At 37.7% G+C, this 14,264-nt stretch overlaps 2 protein-coding genes across 2 annotated transcripts; both read left to right on the top strand.

Moving 5' to 3' along the window:
- Positions 1-1,889: 1,889 nt before the first annotated feature.
- On the top strand, positions 1,890-13,958 carry LOC117318626 (the record flags this gene model as incomplete). The annotated part of the gene is given in 4 exon segments (XM_033873590.1): positions 1,890-1,985; positions 3,017-3,112; positions 4,144-4,239; positions 13,863-13,958. Coding segments are annotated over 4 exon segments (384 nt in total), but the record flags the coding sequence as incomplete, so codon positions are not given.
- On the top strand, positions 4,800-12,474 carry LOC117318627. Its single transcript, XM_033873591.1, has 3 exons — positions 4,800-5,005; positions 5,611-11,286; positions 11,892-12,474. The coding sequence occupies exon 2, from the start codon at positions 6,418-6,420 to the stop codon at positions 10,822-10,824; it is 4,407 nt and encodes a 1,468-aa protein (XP_033729482.1). The 5' UTR covers positions 4,800-5,005; positions 5,611-6,417; the 3' UTR covers positions 10,825-11,286; positions 11,892-12,474.
- Positions 13,959-14,264: the final 306 nt, after the last annotated feature.

Below are 14,264 nucleotides of genomic sequence, written 5' to 3'. Positions count from 1 at the left end.
GTATACTGGATATCCGAATTAGTCTTACAAACAAAGGAGTAATTATTGTAGCCATTTCGACTAGAATTTACCTAAAAAATGAAAAAATAGGATAACAGATAAAACATATCCGATTTGATTTGATTATCTAACCTATTTGGCAACATCGCGAATAGCAAAACTAATATCAAAACATATTAACCATCATACCATAAAAATATAAATTACATCACAACACAGTACTTTAGAGAACAGGGGAAATACTCTGACTTGTCTTAGATTGACATGGTTATTGTTTGTCTAAGAAGAAAATACGCTTAACCCTCCTAGAAACTTTTTATTTTTCTTCTAGTCTAAATTTTCAGTTCTCTTGGTTAAAATAACATTTTCGGTTTACCCTTGATATAACCTCGTTAGTTGGTATTATTACAATGACATAGTTGTTTAAAATTTTCCTTTTAGACACCGTGATATATATTTTGTGCGCAGCCATACGAGTAAAATATTTTTGGTATCCCTGAAAATACTGCTATATCTTCTTTTATTACATTCTTATAGCAATGTATACCGGGTCAGCTTTTACTTTTCTAAATTGTCGTGTGTAAGGAGTATTTTAATAGAATTAGAAAGTGGATTTTTTTTTCTATTATTCTTTAAAATTATTTTCGCGATGTCATATTTGAGTTACTAGATTTTAAGCAGTGAAAACATTTGTTTAGCTCCCTTTTTAGTACTTATCAGTAAAATGAAGTACTATAAGTAAATATGACTTTAATAATATGACTGAAACCATTAATATTTAAGGATTAGCTAACGTTTTATTGAATTCAGTGTAGCATTAAATTATGTAAATGAAATGGAAAATGGTGGAACTTGCGAACACATTTTAATCTTTTTGTACTTTTTGTAGTGTATTAATGCAAATCTTTCCTTTGTTTTGTTGTATTATCATTGAATGATTAACATTGCAATATAATGCATCCTTTGTATACATCATTGTTATTATGTTGTTATAGAAGTGATAATCGCTAAATTAGTCGAATGTTTTAATACTAATTAGATGTCAACGCAATAAAATTCAGCCAAGTAGGAGTAAAAATTGTAGCTATTTCGACTAGAATTTACCCCAAGAAATGAAATGTGATAATGAGAGATAAAAATATCCGATTATATTTGATGAGCTAACCTCTTTGACAACATCGCGAATAGCAAAACATCACAACACAAAGCTTAAGGGGAAAGGGGAATTACTCTGACTTGTCCTAGATTGACATGGTTATTGTTTATCGACGAAAAGGAATACGCTTACAAAAAAAAACTAGTCCTATTTTCCTTGTACATCTTTAAGGATCTTCGCGGAAATCGTTTTCACCCCGTCTCTTTTCAATTGCTTCTGTGTTAAGACTTCAATTTCGATTTACCTTCGATATAGTCTTGTTTGTTGCTATTATTATAATGACAAAGTTGTTCAAAATTTACCTTTCAGACATCAGGATAAATAGAGGATAACTAACAGTATCTTCAGTAATATCAAATATATTTTGTGCACAGCACGAGTGTAAAATATTAAAATATTAACCACACGAGTGATTTTTTTGATATTACTGAAGATACTGCTAGATATTTTGTTAATTACATTTTGATAGCAAAATATACTGGGTCAGGTTTTCATTTTCCCATTGTCGTGTATAAGCAGTGTTTTGATGAAATTAGAAAATATGGAAATTTTCACTCCGAAAAACAATGTTATCTATCAAAAATGTTCGATGAATATTTTTGTGTGGGATGCCTCGCTTTGCTCCTTTGTATACACCATTGTTATTATGTTGTTATAGAAGTGATCATCATTAAATTAGTTGAATGTTTTAATACTGATACGTCACGTTTCGTCAATGCCCTTTTTTCTACAGGCTGTCAAAACGGTTATTACGGATTCAAATGCGCACATCGATGTCCAGTTAACTGTGGAAGTAATGTATGTGACAAGGCTTATGGAGACTGTACAGGTTTGTATAGTAATTAGTTGTTTGATGTGTGTAGCATGTCCATATACAACCATCGATCCAGAAACGTTATATAACTACCTGCGTTCACATCACATGTTTATACTGTATACTGAATATCCTAATTAGTTTTACAAACAAACCTGGACTTGGTCTCCATTGCAAAAATGTATCACTAATTAGATGTCAACGTAATAAAATTCAGCCAAGTAGGAGTAAAAAATGTAGCTATTTCGACTAGAATTTACCCCAAGAAATGAAATGTGATAATGAGAGATAAAACTATCCGATTACATTTGATGAGCTAACCTCTTTGACAACATCGCGAATAGCAAAATATCACAACACAAAGCTTTAGGAAAAAGGGGAATTACTCTGACTTGTCCTAGATTGACATGGTTATTGTTTGTCGACGAAAAGGAATACGCTTACAAAAACAAAACTAGTCCTATTTTCCTTGTACATCTTTAAGGATCTTCGCGGAAATCGTTTTCACCCCGTCTCTTTTCAATTGCTTCTGTGTTAAGACTTCAATTTCGATTTACCTTTGATATAGTCTTGTTTGTTGCTATTATTATAATGACAAAGTTGTTCAAAATTTACCTTTCAGACATCCGATAAATAGAGGATAACTAACAGTATCTTCAGTAATATCAAATATATTTTGTGCACAGCACGAGTGTAGAATATCAAAATATTAACCACACGAGTGATTTTTTTAATATTACTGAAGATACTGCTAGATATTTTGTTAATTACATTTTGATAGCAAAATATACTGGGTCAGGTTTTCATTTTCCCATTGTCGTGTATAAGCAGTGTTTTGATGAAATTAGAAAATATGCAAATTTTCACTCTGGAAAAACAATGTTATCTATCAAAAATGTTCGATGAATATTTTTGTGTGGGATGCCTCGCTTTGCTCCTTTGTATACACCATTGTTATTATGTTGTTATAGAAGTGATCATCATTAAATTAGTTGAATGTTTTAATACTGATACGTCACGTTTCGTCAATGCCCTTTTTTCTACAGGCTGTCAAAACGGTTATTACGGATTCAAATGCGCACATCGATGTCCAGTTAACTGTGGAAGTAATGTATGTGACAAGGCTTATGGAGACTGTACAGGTTTGTATAGTAATTAGTTGTTTGATGTGTGTAGCATGTCCATATACAACCATCGATCCAGAAACGTTATATAACTACCTGCGTTCACATCACATGTTTATACTGTATACTGAATATCCTAATTAGTTTTACAAACAAACCTGGACTTGGTCTCCATTGCAAAAATGTATCACTAATTAGATGTCAACGTAATAAAATTCAGCCAAGTAGGAGTAAAAAATGTAGCTATTTCGACTAGAATTTACCCCAAGAAATGAAATGTGATAATGAGAGATAAAACTATCCGATTACATTTGATGAGCTAACCTCTTTGACAACATCGCGAATAGCAAAATATCACAACACAAAGCTTTAGGAAAAAGGGGAATTACTCTGACTTGTCCTAGATTGACATGGTTATTGTTTGTCGACGAAAAGGAATACGCTTACAAAAACAAAACTAGTCCTATTTTCCTTGTACATCTTTAAGGATCTTCGCGGAAATCGTTTTCACCCCGTCTCTTTTCAATTGCTTCTGTGTTAAGACTTCAATTTTGATTTACCTTTGATATAGTCTTGTTCGTTGCTATTATTATAATGACAAAGTTGTTCAAAATTTACCTTTCAGACATCCGATAAATAGAGGATAACTAACAGTATCTTCAGTAATATCAAATATATTTTGTGCACAGCACGAGTGTAGAATATCAAAATATTAACCACACGAGTGATTTTTTTAATATTACTGAAGATACTGCTAGATATTTTGTTAATTACATTTTGATAGCAAAATATACTGGGTCAGGTTTTCATTTTCCCATTGTCGTGTATAAGCAGTGTTTTGATGAAATTAGAAAATATGCAAATTTTCACTCTGGAAAAACAATGTTATCTATCAAAAATGTTCGATGAATATTTTTGTGTGGGATGCCTCGCTTTGCTCCTTTGTATACACCATTGTTATTATGTTGTTATAGAAGTGATAATCATTAAATTAGTAGAATGTTTTAATACTGATACGTCACGTTTCGTCAATGCCCTTTTTTCTACAGGCTGTCAAAACGGTTATTACGGATTCAAATGCGCACATCTATGTCCAGTTAACTGTGGAAGTAATGTATGTGACAAGGCTTATGGAGACTGTACAGGTTTGTATAGTAATTAGTTGTTTGATGTGTGTAGCATGTCCATATACAACCATCTTTCCAGAAACGTTATATAACTACCAGCGTTCACAGGTTTATAATGTATACTGAATATCCTAATTAGTTTTACAAATAAACCTGGACTTGGTCTCCATTGCAAAAATGTATCACTAATTAGATGTCAACGCAATAAAATTCAGCCAAGTAGGAGTAAAAATTGTAGCTATTTCGACTAGAATTTACCCCAAGAAATGAAATGTGTTAATGAGCGATAAAGATATCCGATTATATTTGATGAGCTAACCTCTTTGACAACATCGCGAATAGCAAACCATCACACCACAAAGCTTTAGAGAAAGGGGAATTACTCTGACTTGTCTTAGATTGACAAGGTTATTGTTTGTCGACGAAAAAGAATCCGCTTACAAAAAACTAGTCCTATTTTCCTTGTACATCTTTAAGGATCTTCGTGGAAATCGTTTTTCCCCGTCTCTTTTTAATTAATTCTGTGTTAAAACTTCAATTTCGATTTACCTTTGATATAGTCTTGTTTGTTGCTGTCACGCACGCATATATGTTTACGTTTTATTTATAGTCTTATGTGTGTCGTTATGTCACGTGGTGTGTATGTGAGTAAGCAAGAGTGTGACAGACAGAGCGTTCAGGTGAGAACGAACGTGGAATTGGAATTGTCCACTGGTCGGGTAGTTTTATAACCCCTTTTCCACCAGGAATTTATGCATGTGGGAAGCCTAGACAGCAGACTGGGGTAAGTATTCTCTCTATCATCTATAATTTGTTTTGGAATGGTTATTTTAATGCCATATTTATTGTGCCCCTGTTACCGGTCAAGCCATCTATCTATCGATGCGGTCCAGTCATGCGTAACTATTTGTTGTTATCGAAGACAGGTGTTTACATGCATGTAACGTTGAAATTATAAAGTATAACTAAGAATATTTATAGTATACTTATTATCAGACTATGTATATGTACGTTCATTGTTAAAATTATGTCAATTTCACTTATTAACCGTAGTTTTGTTCGGGTAGAAGTTGTATGGAAGCCCAGAGTTGTAATTATGTGTGTATTGGATAGCGTGGATGCGCGCAGGTGTAAAATCTACGGAAGCCCGTAGATAGCGAACGGCGTATGATTGTGTTATAATGCAAATTGTGTTAAAGCAGTTATTTATGCAGATTTTGGACACGCATCTTAGATTATGATATGTAAGCAACATAATTTAGGATGAATTATTGTAAATATCGGTAAATATTTAGGAATAAATTGTCTATGTAGTAGTTAGCAAATCCTAGACATTAATGTTGTGTATGGAAGAATGAGTGTTAATTCAATATTTGTGTACGTTTATAGCTTCACATGATGGGCAGGCAACAAGAGCTACTTCTGTAAGCCGGCAAGAAAAGACATGACACCTCATCTTTATAAAGTCAGCACCAGGACCGACCAAACAGATTATAGAGTCTTCAGGGTCAAGGTCAGCTGTGTAAAGACGGCAGTCTACAGGCAGGCATGAAGAGTACGCCAGTTGTCATTGGAGAAAGATAGCCTCGGATTGGAGGAACTCTGTATGACGTACCAGACACAGACAGGTATCTGGGTACATACACTTTGTTCAGAAGCAAGGTTACTTTGAGGAGAATTGGAGTAAATTCTCAGGTTCTTGGAACCATACCTATTTAGCGACAGGTACAGAGATACTGTACACGCTGTATGTTCGGCATTGGACAACACTGAGACGTGGTGCTCCCCATTTGTGAAGAGACTTTAGTTATCTGTAGAACATTATCGCATGAAAGGTAGTGAGAGTGATCGTGAGTGTGAATACAACTAGGTATCTATTAAGTTTGTGTGTGTAAATAAATTAGTATATATGTATTTTCTCTTTTTTCTGGTTTATTTCTGCATCTATTTGCTGAATGCTTGACTGAGGCTCGTCCTGCGTTACAAAATTGGTGGCAGCGGTGGGTTGACCAACGTGAAGCATTTGTGAATAGAATACGGAAAATTTACCGGTCAGAGTTATGCTAGGTTAGATTGCTTGACAGATATTTCCCTTTGTCCTGTCTTTGCTGTATCTTCTTGAGCCTGGATGAACCTTGAGATATTACAAAGATTTACAGGTATGTAACCTATAGGTTTGAGCCAACTGTCATTGGTATGACACAGAAGGACAAGGTATGTATATTTCATTCTTGTGTAGTTAAGATTTGGTGTTTCAGTGTATTATTGTTGTGTTGTGCTATATTTATTACAGCCATGTCGAAACTCCATGATCTCATTGGTTTGGGAAAGGAAATGGGCTATGAAGGAACACAGCTGCAGGAGTTCATACGAGAGGAACAGGCTAAGGAAAGGGAGGATCGGGAAAAAGAGAGAGAGGAAAGAAAAGCAGCAAGAGAAGCGGAATTTGCTCTAAAGATGGAGGCAGAGAAGAAAGCTATGCTTGCTGAACAGGCAAAGATAGAAGCGGAGCGAGAGTCCAGAGCGAAAAGAGAAGCAGAGGATAAGGTGAAATTGTTAGCAGAAGAAGCAAGAATAGAAGCGGAGCGTGAGGTAAGAGCTGAAGAGAAGGCACAAAAGGAACATTTACGCAAGATGGAACTTATCCAAGCTGGGATGGTGACCCCAGAACAGCCAAGCCCTGCTACTTATAGAGAGCCACCTATGCAGAGAGGTCCTAAGTTACCGGCTTTTGATGAAAGTAAAGATAACATGGACGCTTACATACATAGGTTTGAGAGATACGCTACAGCGCAGCATTGGAAGAGGGATGACTGGGGAGCGAATCTAAGCGGGCTATTGAAAGGAAAGGCTTTAGACGTTTTTTCACGATTACCAGTTCAGCAGTCTTTAGATTTTAAGGAACTTAAGAAGGCCCTTCTAAAAAGATTTGACCTGACTGATGAGGGTTTTAGGAAGAAGTTTCGGACAGCAAGACCAGAAGGAGGTGAAACCTTTTCACAGTTTGCTATCCGTATTGACAACTACCTGCAAAGATGGATAGAGCTTACCAAAACGGAAAAAGCCTACGCAGGATTCAAGGATTTGATACTTAGAGACCAAATTCTCTATTGCTGTAACCAGGATCTGTTACTTTTCCTGAAGGAGAGAATTCCATCGTCCACTGAAGAGATGGCTAGACTTGCAGACCAGTTTGTTCAAGCAAGAGGAACACGAGCCAATGTATTGACATCCAAAGGACACGGACAGAAAGTAGGACACAAGACACCATCTACTGGACCCTCTTCCTTTGGAAACACTTCCACAGAAACTTCAACTTCAGCGACCAAACCATCCGGAGGAAGTTACAGGGACAAACAGTGTTTTTATTGTAAGAAGTTGGGACATATCGAGAGAGATTGCCGAAAGAAGAAAGCTGGAGAGAATCGAGTAGCATCCATAACCCGATCTCCACTGAGTTGCCATGAGAGAAGTAGGAAGCACCAACAGAAAACATCTTCAAAGACACATGGGAGTACGGTACAGGATGACAGCAACACACAGACGTTGAGCCTGGCCTGTAATATGAAAGTACCTGGAGCAGATGTTATGCCTGTTGTCTTTGGTCGAGTGGAAGGTAAGATGGCGACCGTTCTCAGAGATGCAGGATGTGATGGGATAGGAGTGAAAAGAAGTCTAGTGGATCCAGACAAGATTTCTGACCAAGTCAAGAATTATTATTTGGCAGACGGTTCTTTGATCACATGTCCTCTTGTTCATTTGGATGTTGACACACCTTACTTCAAGGGGTATACAGAAGCCTTTGTATTAGATTCGCCACTTGATGACGTGATAATTGGTAACGTGAAGGAAGCCCTTCCTGTGAGTCAACCAGATCAGAATTGGAAGATGGTGGAGTCTGCACAAGCGGTTGAGACGAGGGCGCAAGTGTCGAAGAAACAAAGACCTTACAAATCTCTTAAAGTTCCAGAATGTATCAGAGACATTGGTAGTGTTGAGGAGCTGAAAGAAGAACAACAGAATGATGCGACTTTGGAAAAGTTTAGGAAGTTGGCACTGAAAGGAGAGTCCTATGTACGAGATGACGGGGGAAGATCAATAATCTTTTACCACAAAGATTTGATGTACCGGGAATTTCAAAGTCCACGAGTAGCTAATGGAAAGGTCTTCAGACAGTTGATAGTGCCAGAGAAGTATCGCCAGACAGTAATGAAACTTGCTCACGAGGCCATCATGTCGGGACACTTAGCAGCAAAGCGAACGTCAAGTCGAGTGCTTTCGGAATTCTTTTGGCCAGGGATCCAAGGTGACGTGACTCGATTCTGCCGTTCTTGTGATGTGTGCCAGCGCACTTTCCCGAAAGGACGAGTACCCAAGGCACCTTTAGGGAGTATACCATTAATCGACACTCCGTTTAAGCGGATAGCAGTTGACCTTGTTGGACCTCTGGAACCTGCTACGTATAGAGGGAACAGGTATATACTGACGGTTGTTGACTATGCCACTAGATACCCAGAGGCGGTAGCGCTTAAAGGGATTGAAAACGAAAGGGTTGCTGAGGCGCTTGTAGAGATATTTAGTCGTGTTGGAGTACCAATGGAGATGCTTACAGACCAAGGTGCACAGTTCACGTCGAATTTGATGAAAGAGATAAGCAGAGTGTTGTCGATTCGCCAATTAACAACGACGCCCTACCACCCGCAGTGCAATGGTCTAGTAGAGCGCTTCAATGGCACCTTGAAGCAGATGCTGAGGAAGATGAGCGCAGAGAGACCCAAGGATTGGGATCGATATCTAAACTCCCTCCTGTTTGCTTATCGAGAGGTACCACAGGAGAGTCTTGGCTTTTCACCTTTCGAAATGCTGTATGGCAGAGCCGTTCGAGGTCCCATGATGATATTGAAAGAGCTACTGACCAAGGAAATACCAGATGACGAAATAAAGACTACCTACCAGTATGTCATCGACTTAAAAGAGAAGATGGAAGAGACTTGCCAGATCGCCATGGAACATTTGAAGGATGCCAAAGTTGTACAGAGGAGACATTTTAATAGAAGGGCAAAGTCGAGAGAGTTAAAAGCAGGAGACAAAGTACTAGTTTTGTTACCCACAAAAGCCAACAAACTGCTTTTGCAGTGGAGGGGACCATTTGAAGTCATTGAGAAAGTAGGAGCATTCGATTATCGGATTAACCAAGATGGAAAGACAAAGACGCTACACATCAACCTTCTGAAGAAGTATTTGGAAGCTGAGAGAAACATCGCTGGGGAGGTTGGTGGAATCCTTGCCTGTGTTATGACGACAGTTATTTCAGAGGAGCAGGACCAGGAGGATGACATAGAGTTTACTAGTAAACTAGAGGTTCTACCAAGTAACCGGGGAAAGGAGAACGTAGAGAATGTGGAAATCTCTGCAGAGTTGACGGATCAGCAAAGAGATGAATCAAAGAGTCTCATGGATGGATACCGGGATGTTTTGACGGATCTTCCAGGAAAGACAAACTTAGCTGTCCACGAGATCAACACTTCCACAACAGAACCGGTTCATGTTAAGCCATACCCTTTGCCATTCAATACGAAGGAAACCATCAGAGAAGAGGTAGAGAAGATGCTTGAAATGGATATAATTGAACCGTCTATTTCCCCATATTCTGCACCTGTTGTTTTGATCAAAAAGAAGGATGGAACAAACCGTTTCTGTATCGATTTCCGGAGATTGAACCAAGTCACAATTTTCGACGCGGAACCTATGCCAAATACTGAAGAAATTTTTGCTAGAGTGTCTAGTGCCAAGTTTTTCTCCAAGCTGGATTTAAGCAAAGGCTATTGGCAAGTTCCACTCTCTACAGAAGCAAAACCTATGACAGCATTTTCAACTCCACAAGGACTATTTCAATTCAGAATGATGCCATTTGGATTGATGAACGCGCCAGCAACGTTCAGTCGGTTGATGCGAAAGCTATTACGTGGGATGGAGCATATCGATAATTTTATCGACCGTATCCTTATCTATACAGATACCTGGGAGGAACACATGGACATTCTGCAAGAACTCTTCAAGCGTCTACGTGAGGTGGGACTTACTGCAAGACCAAGTAAATGCGCCATAGGATTCGGGAGTTTACCTTGCCTAGGACACATTGTGGGAAATGGCAGGTTACAACTTGAGGGATCCAAAGTAGCGGCCATTGAAAATGCCCCTCCACCAACCACGAAGAAACAGGTACGATCATTCTTAGGATTGGCGGGATTTTACAGACGATTTATCGCAAATTTTGCCGCGATTGCTGTTCCCTTAACAGACCTAACTAAGAAAGGGAATCCTACTCAGGTCAAATGGGAAACGAGTCATGAGATGGCTTATACGACTCTCAAAAGGTTGCTGACGGCAAAACCTGTTTTGAAGTTACCCGATCTGGACCAAGAGTTCATCCTACGCACTGACGCCTCTAACACAGGGTTGGGTGCTGTTCCTCTTCAAGAAGAAAACGGACAGAAGATGCCGGTGGCATATGCAAGTCGAAAGCTTCTACCGAGGGAGAAGAATTATGCCATCGTAGAAAAGGAATGTTTAGCAATAGTGTGGGCAGTGCAAACAATTTGAGCCATACATTTATGGAAAGGAATTTATTCTAGAGACAGACCATCAGCCTCTCACCTATTTGCACCGATCAAAGACAGCCAATGCCAGACTGATGCGCTGGGCACTTATCCTGCAACCATACCGACTCAGAATTCGATCCATCAAAGGTAAAGACAATGTGGGAGCGGACTACCTCAGCAGAATTTAAGAACATATATGGTTCGTGATTTGGACTGAAACTGTGACCATTTTCTTAGGGAACGGGGGGATAATGTCACGCACGCATATATGTTTACGTTTTATTTATAGTCTTATGTGTGTCGTTATGTCACGTGGTGTGTATGTGAGTAAGCAAGAGTGTGACAGACAGAGCGTTCAGGTGAGAACGAACGTGGAATTGGAATTGTCCACTGGTCGGGTAGTTTTATAACCCCTTTTCCACCAGGAATTTATGCATGTGGGAAGCCTAGACAGCAGACTGGGGTAAGTATTCTCTCTATCATCTATAATTTGTTTTGGAATGGTTATTTTAATGCCATATTTATTGTGTCCCTGTTACCGGTCAAGCCATCTATCTATCGATGCGGTCCAGTCATGCGTAACTATTTGTTGTTATCGAAGACAGGTGTTTACATGCATGTAACGTTGAAATTATAAAGTATAACTAAGAATATTTATAGTATACTTATTATCAGACTATGTATATGTACGTTCATTGTTAAAATTATGTCAATTTCACTTATTAACCGTAGTTTTGTTCGGGTAGAAGTTGTATGGAAGCCCAGAGTTGTAATTATGTGTGTATTGGATAGCGTCGATGCGCGCAGGTGTAAAATCTACGGAAGCCCGTAGATAGCGAACGGCGTATGATTGTGTTATAATGCAAATTGTGTTAAAGCAGTTATTTATGCAGATTTTGGACACGCATCTTAGATTATAATATGTTAGCAACATAATTTAGGATGAATTATTGTAAATATCGGTAACTATTTAGGAATAAATTGTCTATGTAGTAGTTAGCAAATCCTAGACATTAATGTTGTGTATGGAAGAATGAGTGTTAATTCAATATTTGTGTACGTTTATAGCTTCACATGATGGGCAGGCAACAAGAACTACTTCTGTAAGCCGGCAAGAAAAGACATGACACCTCATCTTTATAAAGTCAGCACCAGGACCGACCAAACAGATTATAGAGTCTTCAGGGTCAAGGTCAGCTGTGTAAAGACGGCAGTCTACAGGCAGGCATGAAGAGTACGCCAGTTGTCATTGGAGAAAGATAGCCTCGGATTGGAGGAACTCTGTATGACGTACCAGACACAGACAGGTATCTGGGTACATACACTTTGTTCAGAAGCAAGGTTACTTTGAGGAGAATTGGAGTAAATTCTCAGGTTCTTGGAACCATACCTATTTAGCGACAGGTACAGAGATACTGTACACGCTGTATGTTCGGCATTGGACAACACTGAGACGTGGTGCTCCCCATTTGTGAAGAGACTTTAGTTATCTGTAGAACATTATCGCATGAAAGGTAGTGAGAGTGATCGTGAGTGTGAATACAACTAGGTATCTATTAAGTTTGTGTGTGTAAATAAATTAGTATATATGTATTTTCTCTTTTTTCTGGTTTTTTTCTGCATCTATTTGCTGAATGCTTGACTGAGGCTCGTCCTGCGTTACAGTTGCTATTATCATAATGACAAAGTTGTTCAAAATTTACCTTTCAGACATCCGATAAATAGAGGATAACTAACAGTATCTTCAGTAATATAAAATATATTTTGTGCACAGCACGAGTGTAGAATATCAAAATATTAACCACACGAGTGATTTTTTTTTTATATTACTGAAGATACTGTTAGATATTTTGTTAAAGAGGCTTACCCGCAGACGGACCGGTAAACGGCACATCTCCGATCACTAAATAAACTTCAGTACACGTTTCTATGTGACAAAATTAGAGGCTTTCCTACTTTATTTCTTGAAAACAATTACAGAATATGTATTCAAAAGACGTTTTAAACTCAACCTGAGAGGGAAATGTATGGAATATAACGGCAAATCTTCTTTGTAAATCGCCGCTGCCTTTGAAGTTATCACTGTGCGGCACTGTGCACGTGCTTGTTTCTTTGACGTGTCAATCAAATTAGACTCCACTTTATAGCGGGGACTTATTGCGGGTTGCGATTAAATCAATAATATTTAAAAAAAAAAAAATGAGGTTTTAATATCACTTTTCAGCGTTTTATAAGGAAAACAGAATGAAAAACTCAACAATCTGTCATGTGTAAAAAAATCTTTTTCTATTAGCCAATTTTTCTGATCTCTCTGCGGGCAAGCCTCTTTAATTACATTTTGATAGCAAAATATACTGGGTCAGATTTTCATTTTTCTCATTGTTGTGTATAAGCAGTGTCTTGATGAAATTAGAAAATATGAAAATTTCACTCTGGCAAAACAAATGAATATTTTTGTGTAGGATGTCTTGCTTTGCTTTTGCTTTGTTATCAAATAACAAATAAGCTTCAGGCAATAGGTGAGGCATTGCAAAAAATAAGTGGTTGATAAAATATCCCTCTGCGTCTTCTGTAATGTTCAGTGTTACTACTTCGTATTTCTTGTTTGTTATTAGTTATCCATTCTCTCCTTTTTGTAATAATTATTTCTTTTGAAACAAAGCACAGAAACGCACATTGATTTACTTGTAGAATTAAATAACAAGTACGTTGTACCAAGTTAATAAGATATAAAGTATAACAAATGAGTAGTCATAAATAGGAGGGAGCTTAATTATAGATAAGTGGTAAGTTCCCTGTGATGATAAATATGGTTTACAGCATTTGACAAGGTCACACACTTAATCGTTATCTATTTGATTTGAATTGAACAAAAAACACATTAACCGATAGCGCGAAGTGTGAAGATGATGGGTAAATCACACAAAAAAATACGAAAACAAATCTGACAGTTTTAGAAAAATTGATACAGGTAGAAGACGATAGCATATTCTACATTTGTTCTTTGTTAAGCATGTTCGTATGTCCATTATTCTACAGACTGTCAAGACGGTTATTACGGATCCCAATGCAGGTCTCCATGTCCAGTTAAGTGTGGAAGTAATGTATGTGAGAAGGATAATGGAGACTGTACAGGTTTGTATAGAAATTAGTTAATTAATGTGTGTGTGATATATCCGTAGTTGATGCAAACAACATCATACTTGGTACTATATATTCAATAGCAATGAAGTTTTCATATAATACGCAATACTCATATAGCAACATCAATGGAGAAATGTTACGTAATTACTAGACTGGCCCCCAGTCTCTAGAATATCAAAATTATAAATAAAATTGAGCTTTAGGATTTTGGTCCCTAGGATATGTCTGATTCTAAGTTTCCAACTAGGGGCAGATAATCTAGTATCAGAATTTATCTTGGCAATTCTTAACAAAACA

Source organism: Pecten maximus, unplaced genomic scaffold, assembly GCF_902652985.1.
Source record: "Pecten maximus unplaced genomic scaffold, xPecMax1.1, whole genome shotgun sequence".
Classification (NCBI taxonomy): Eukaryota; Metazoa; Mollusca; class Bivalvia; order Pectinida; family Pectinidae; genus Pecten; species Pecten maximus.
The sequence above is the reverse complement of the archived record's forward strand: the minus strand, read 5'-3'. Positions and strand labels throughout refer to the sequence as shown.

What these genes read in the sequence shown, in the direction of transcription:
- LOC117318627 (XM_033873591.1), top strand. Translation starts at nt 6,418, where the DNA reads ATGACACAGAAGGACAAGGTATGTATATTTCATTCTTGTGTAGTTAAG.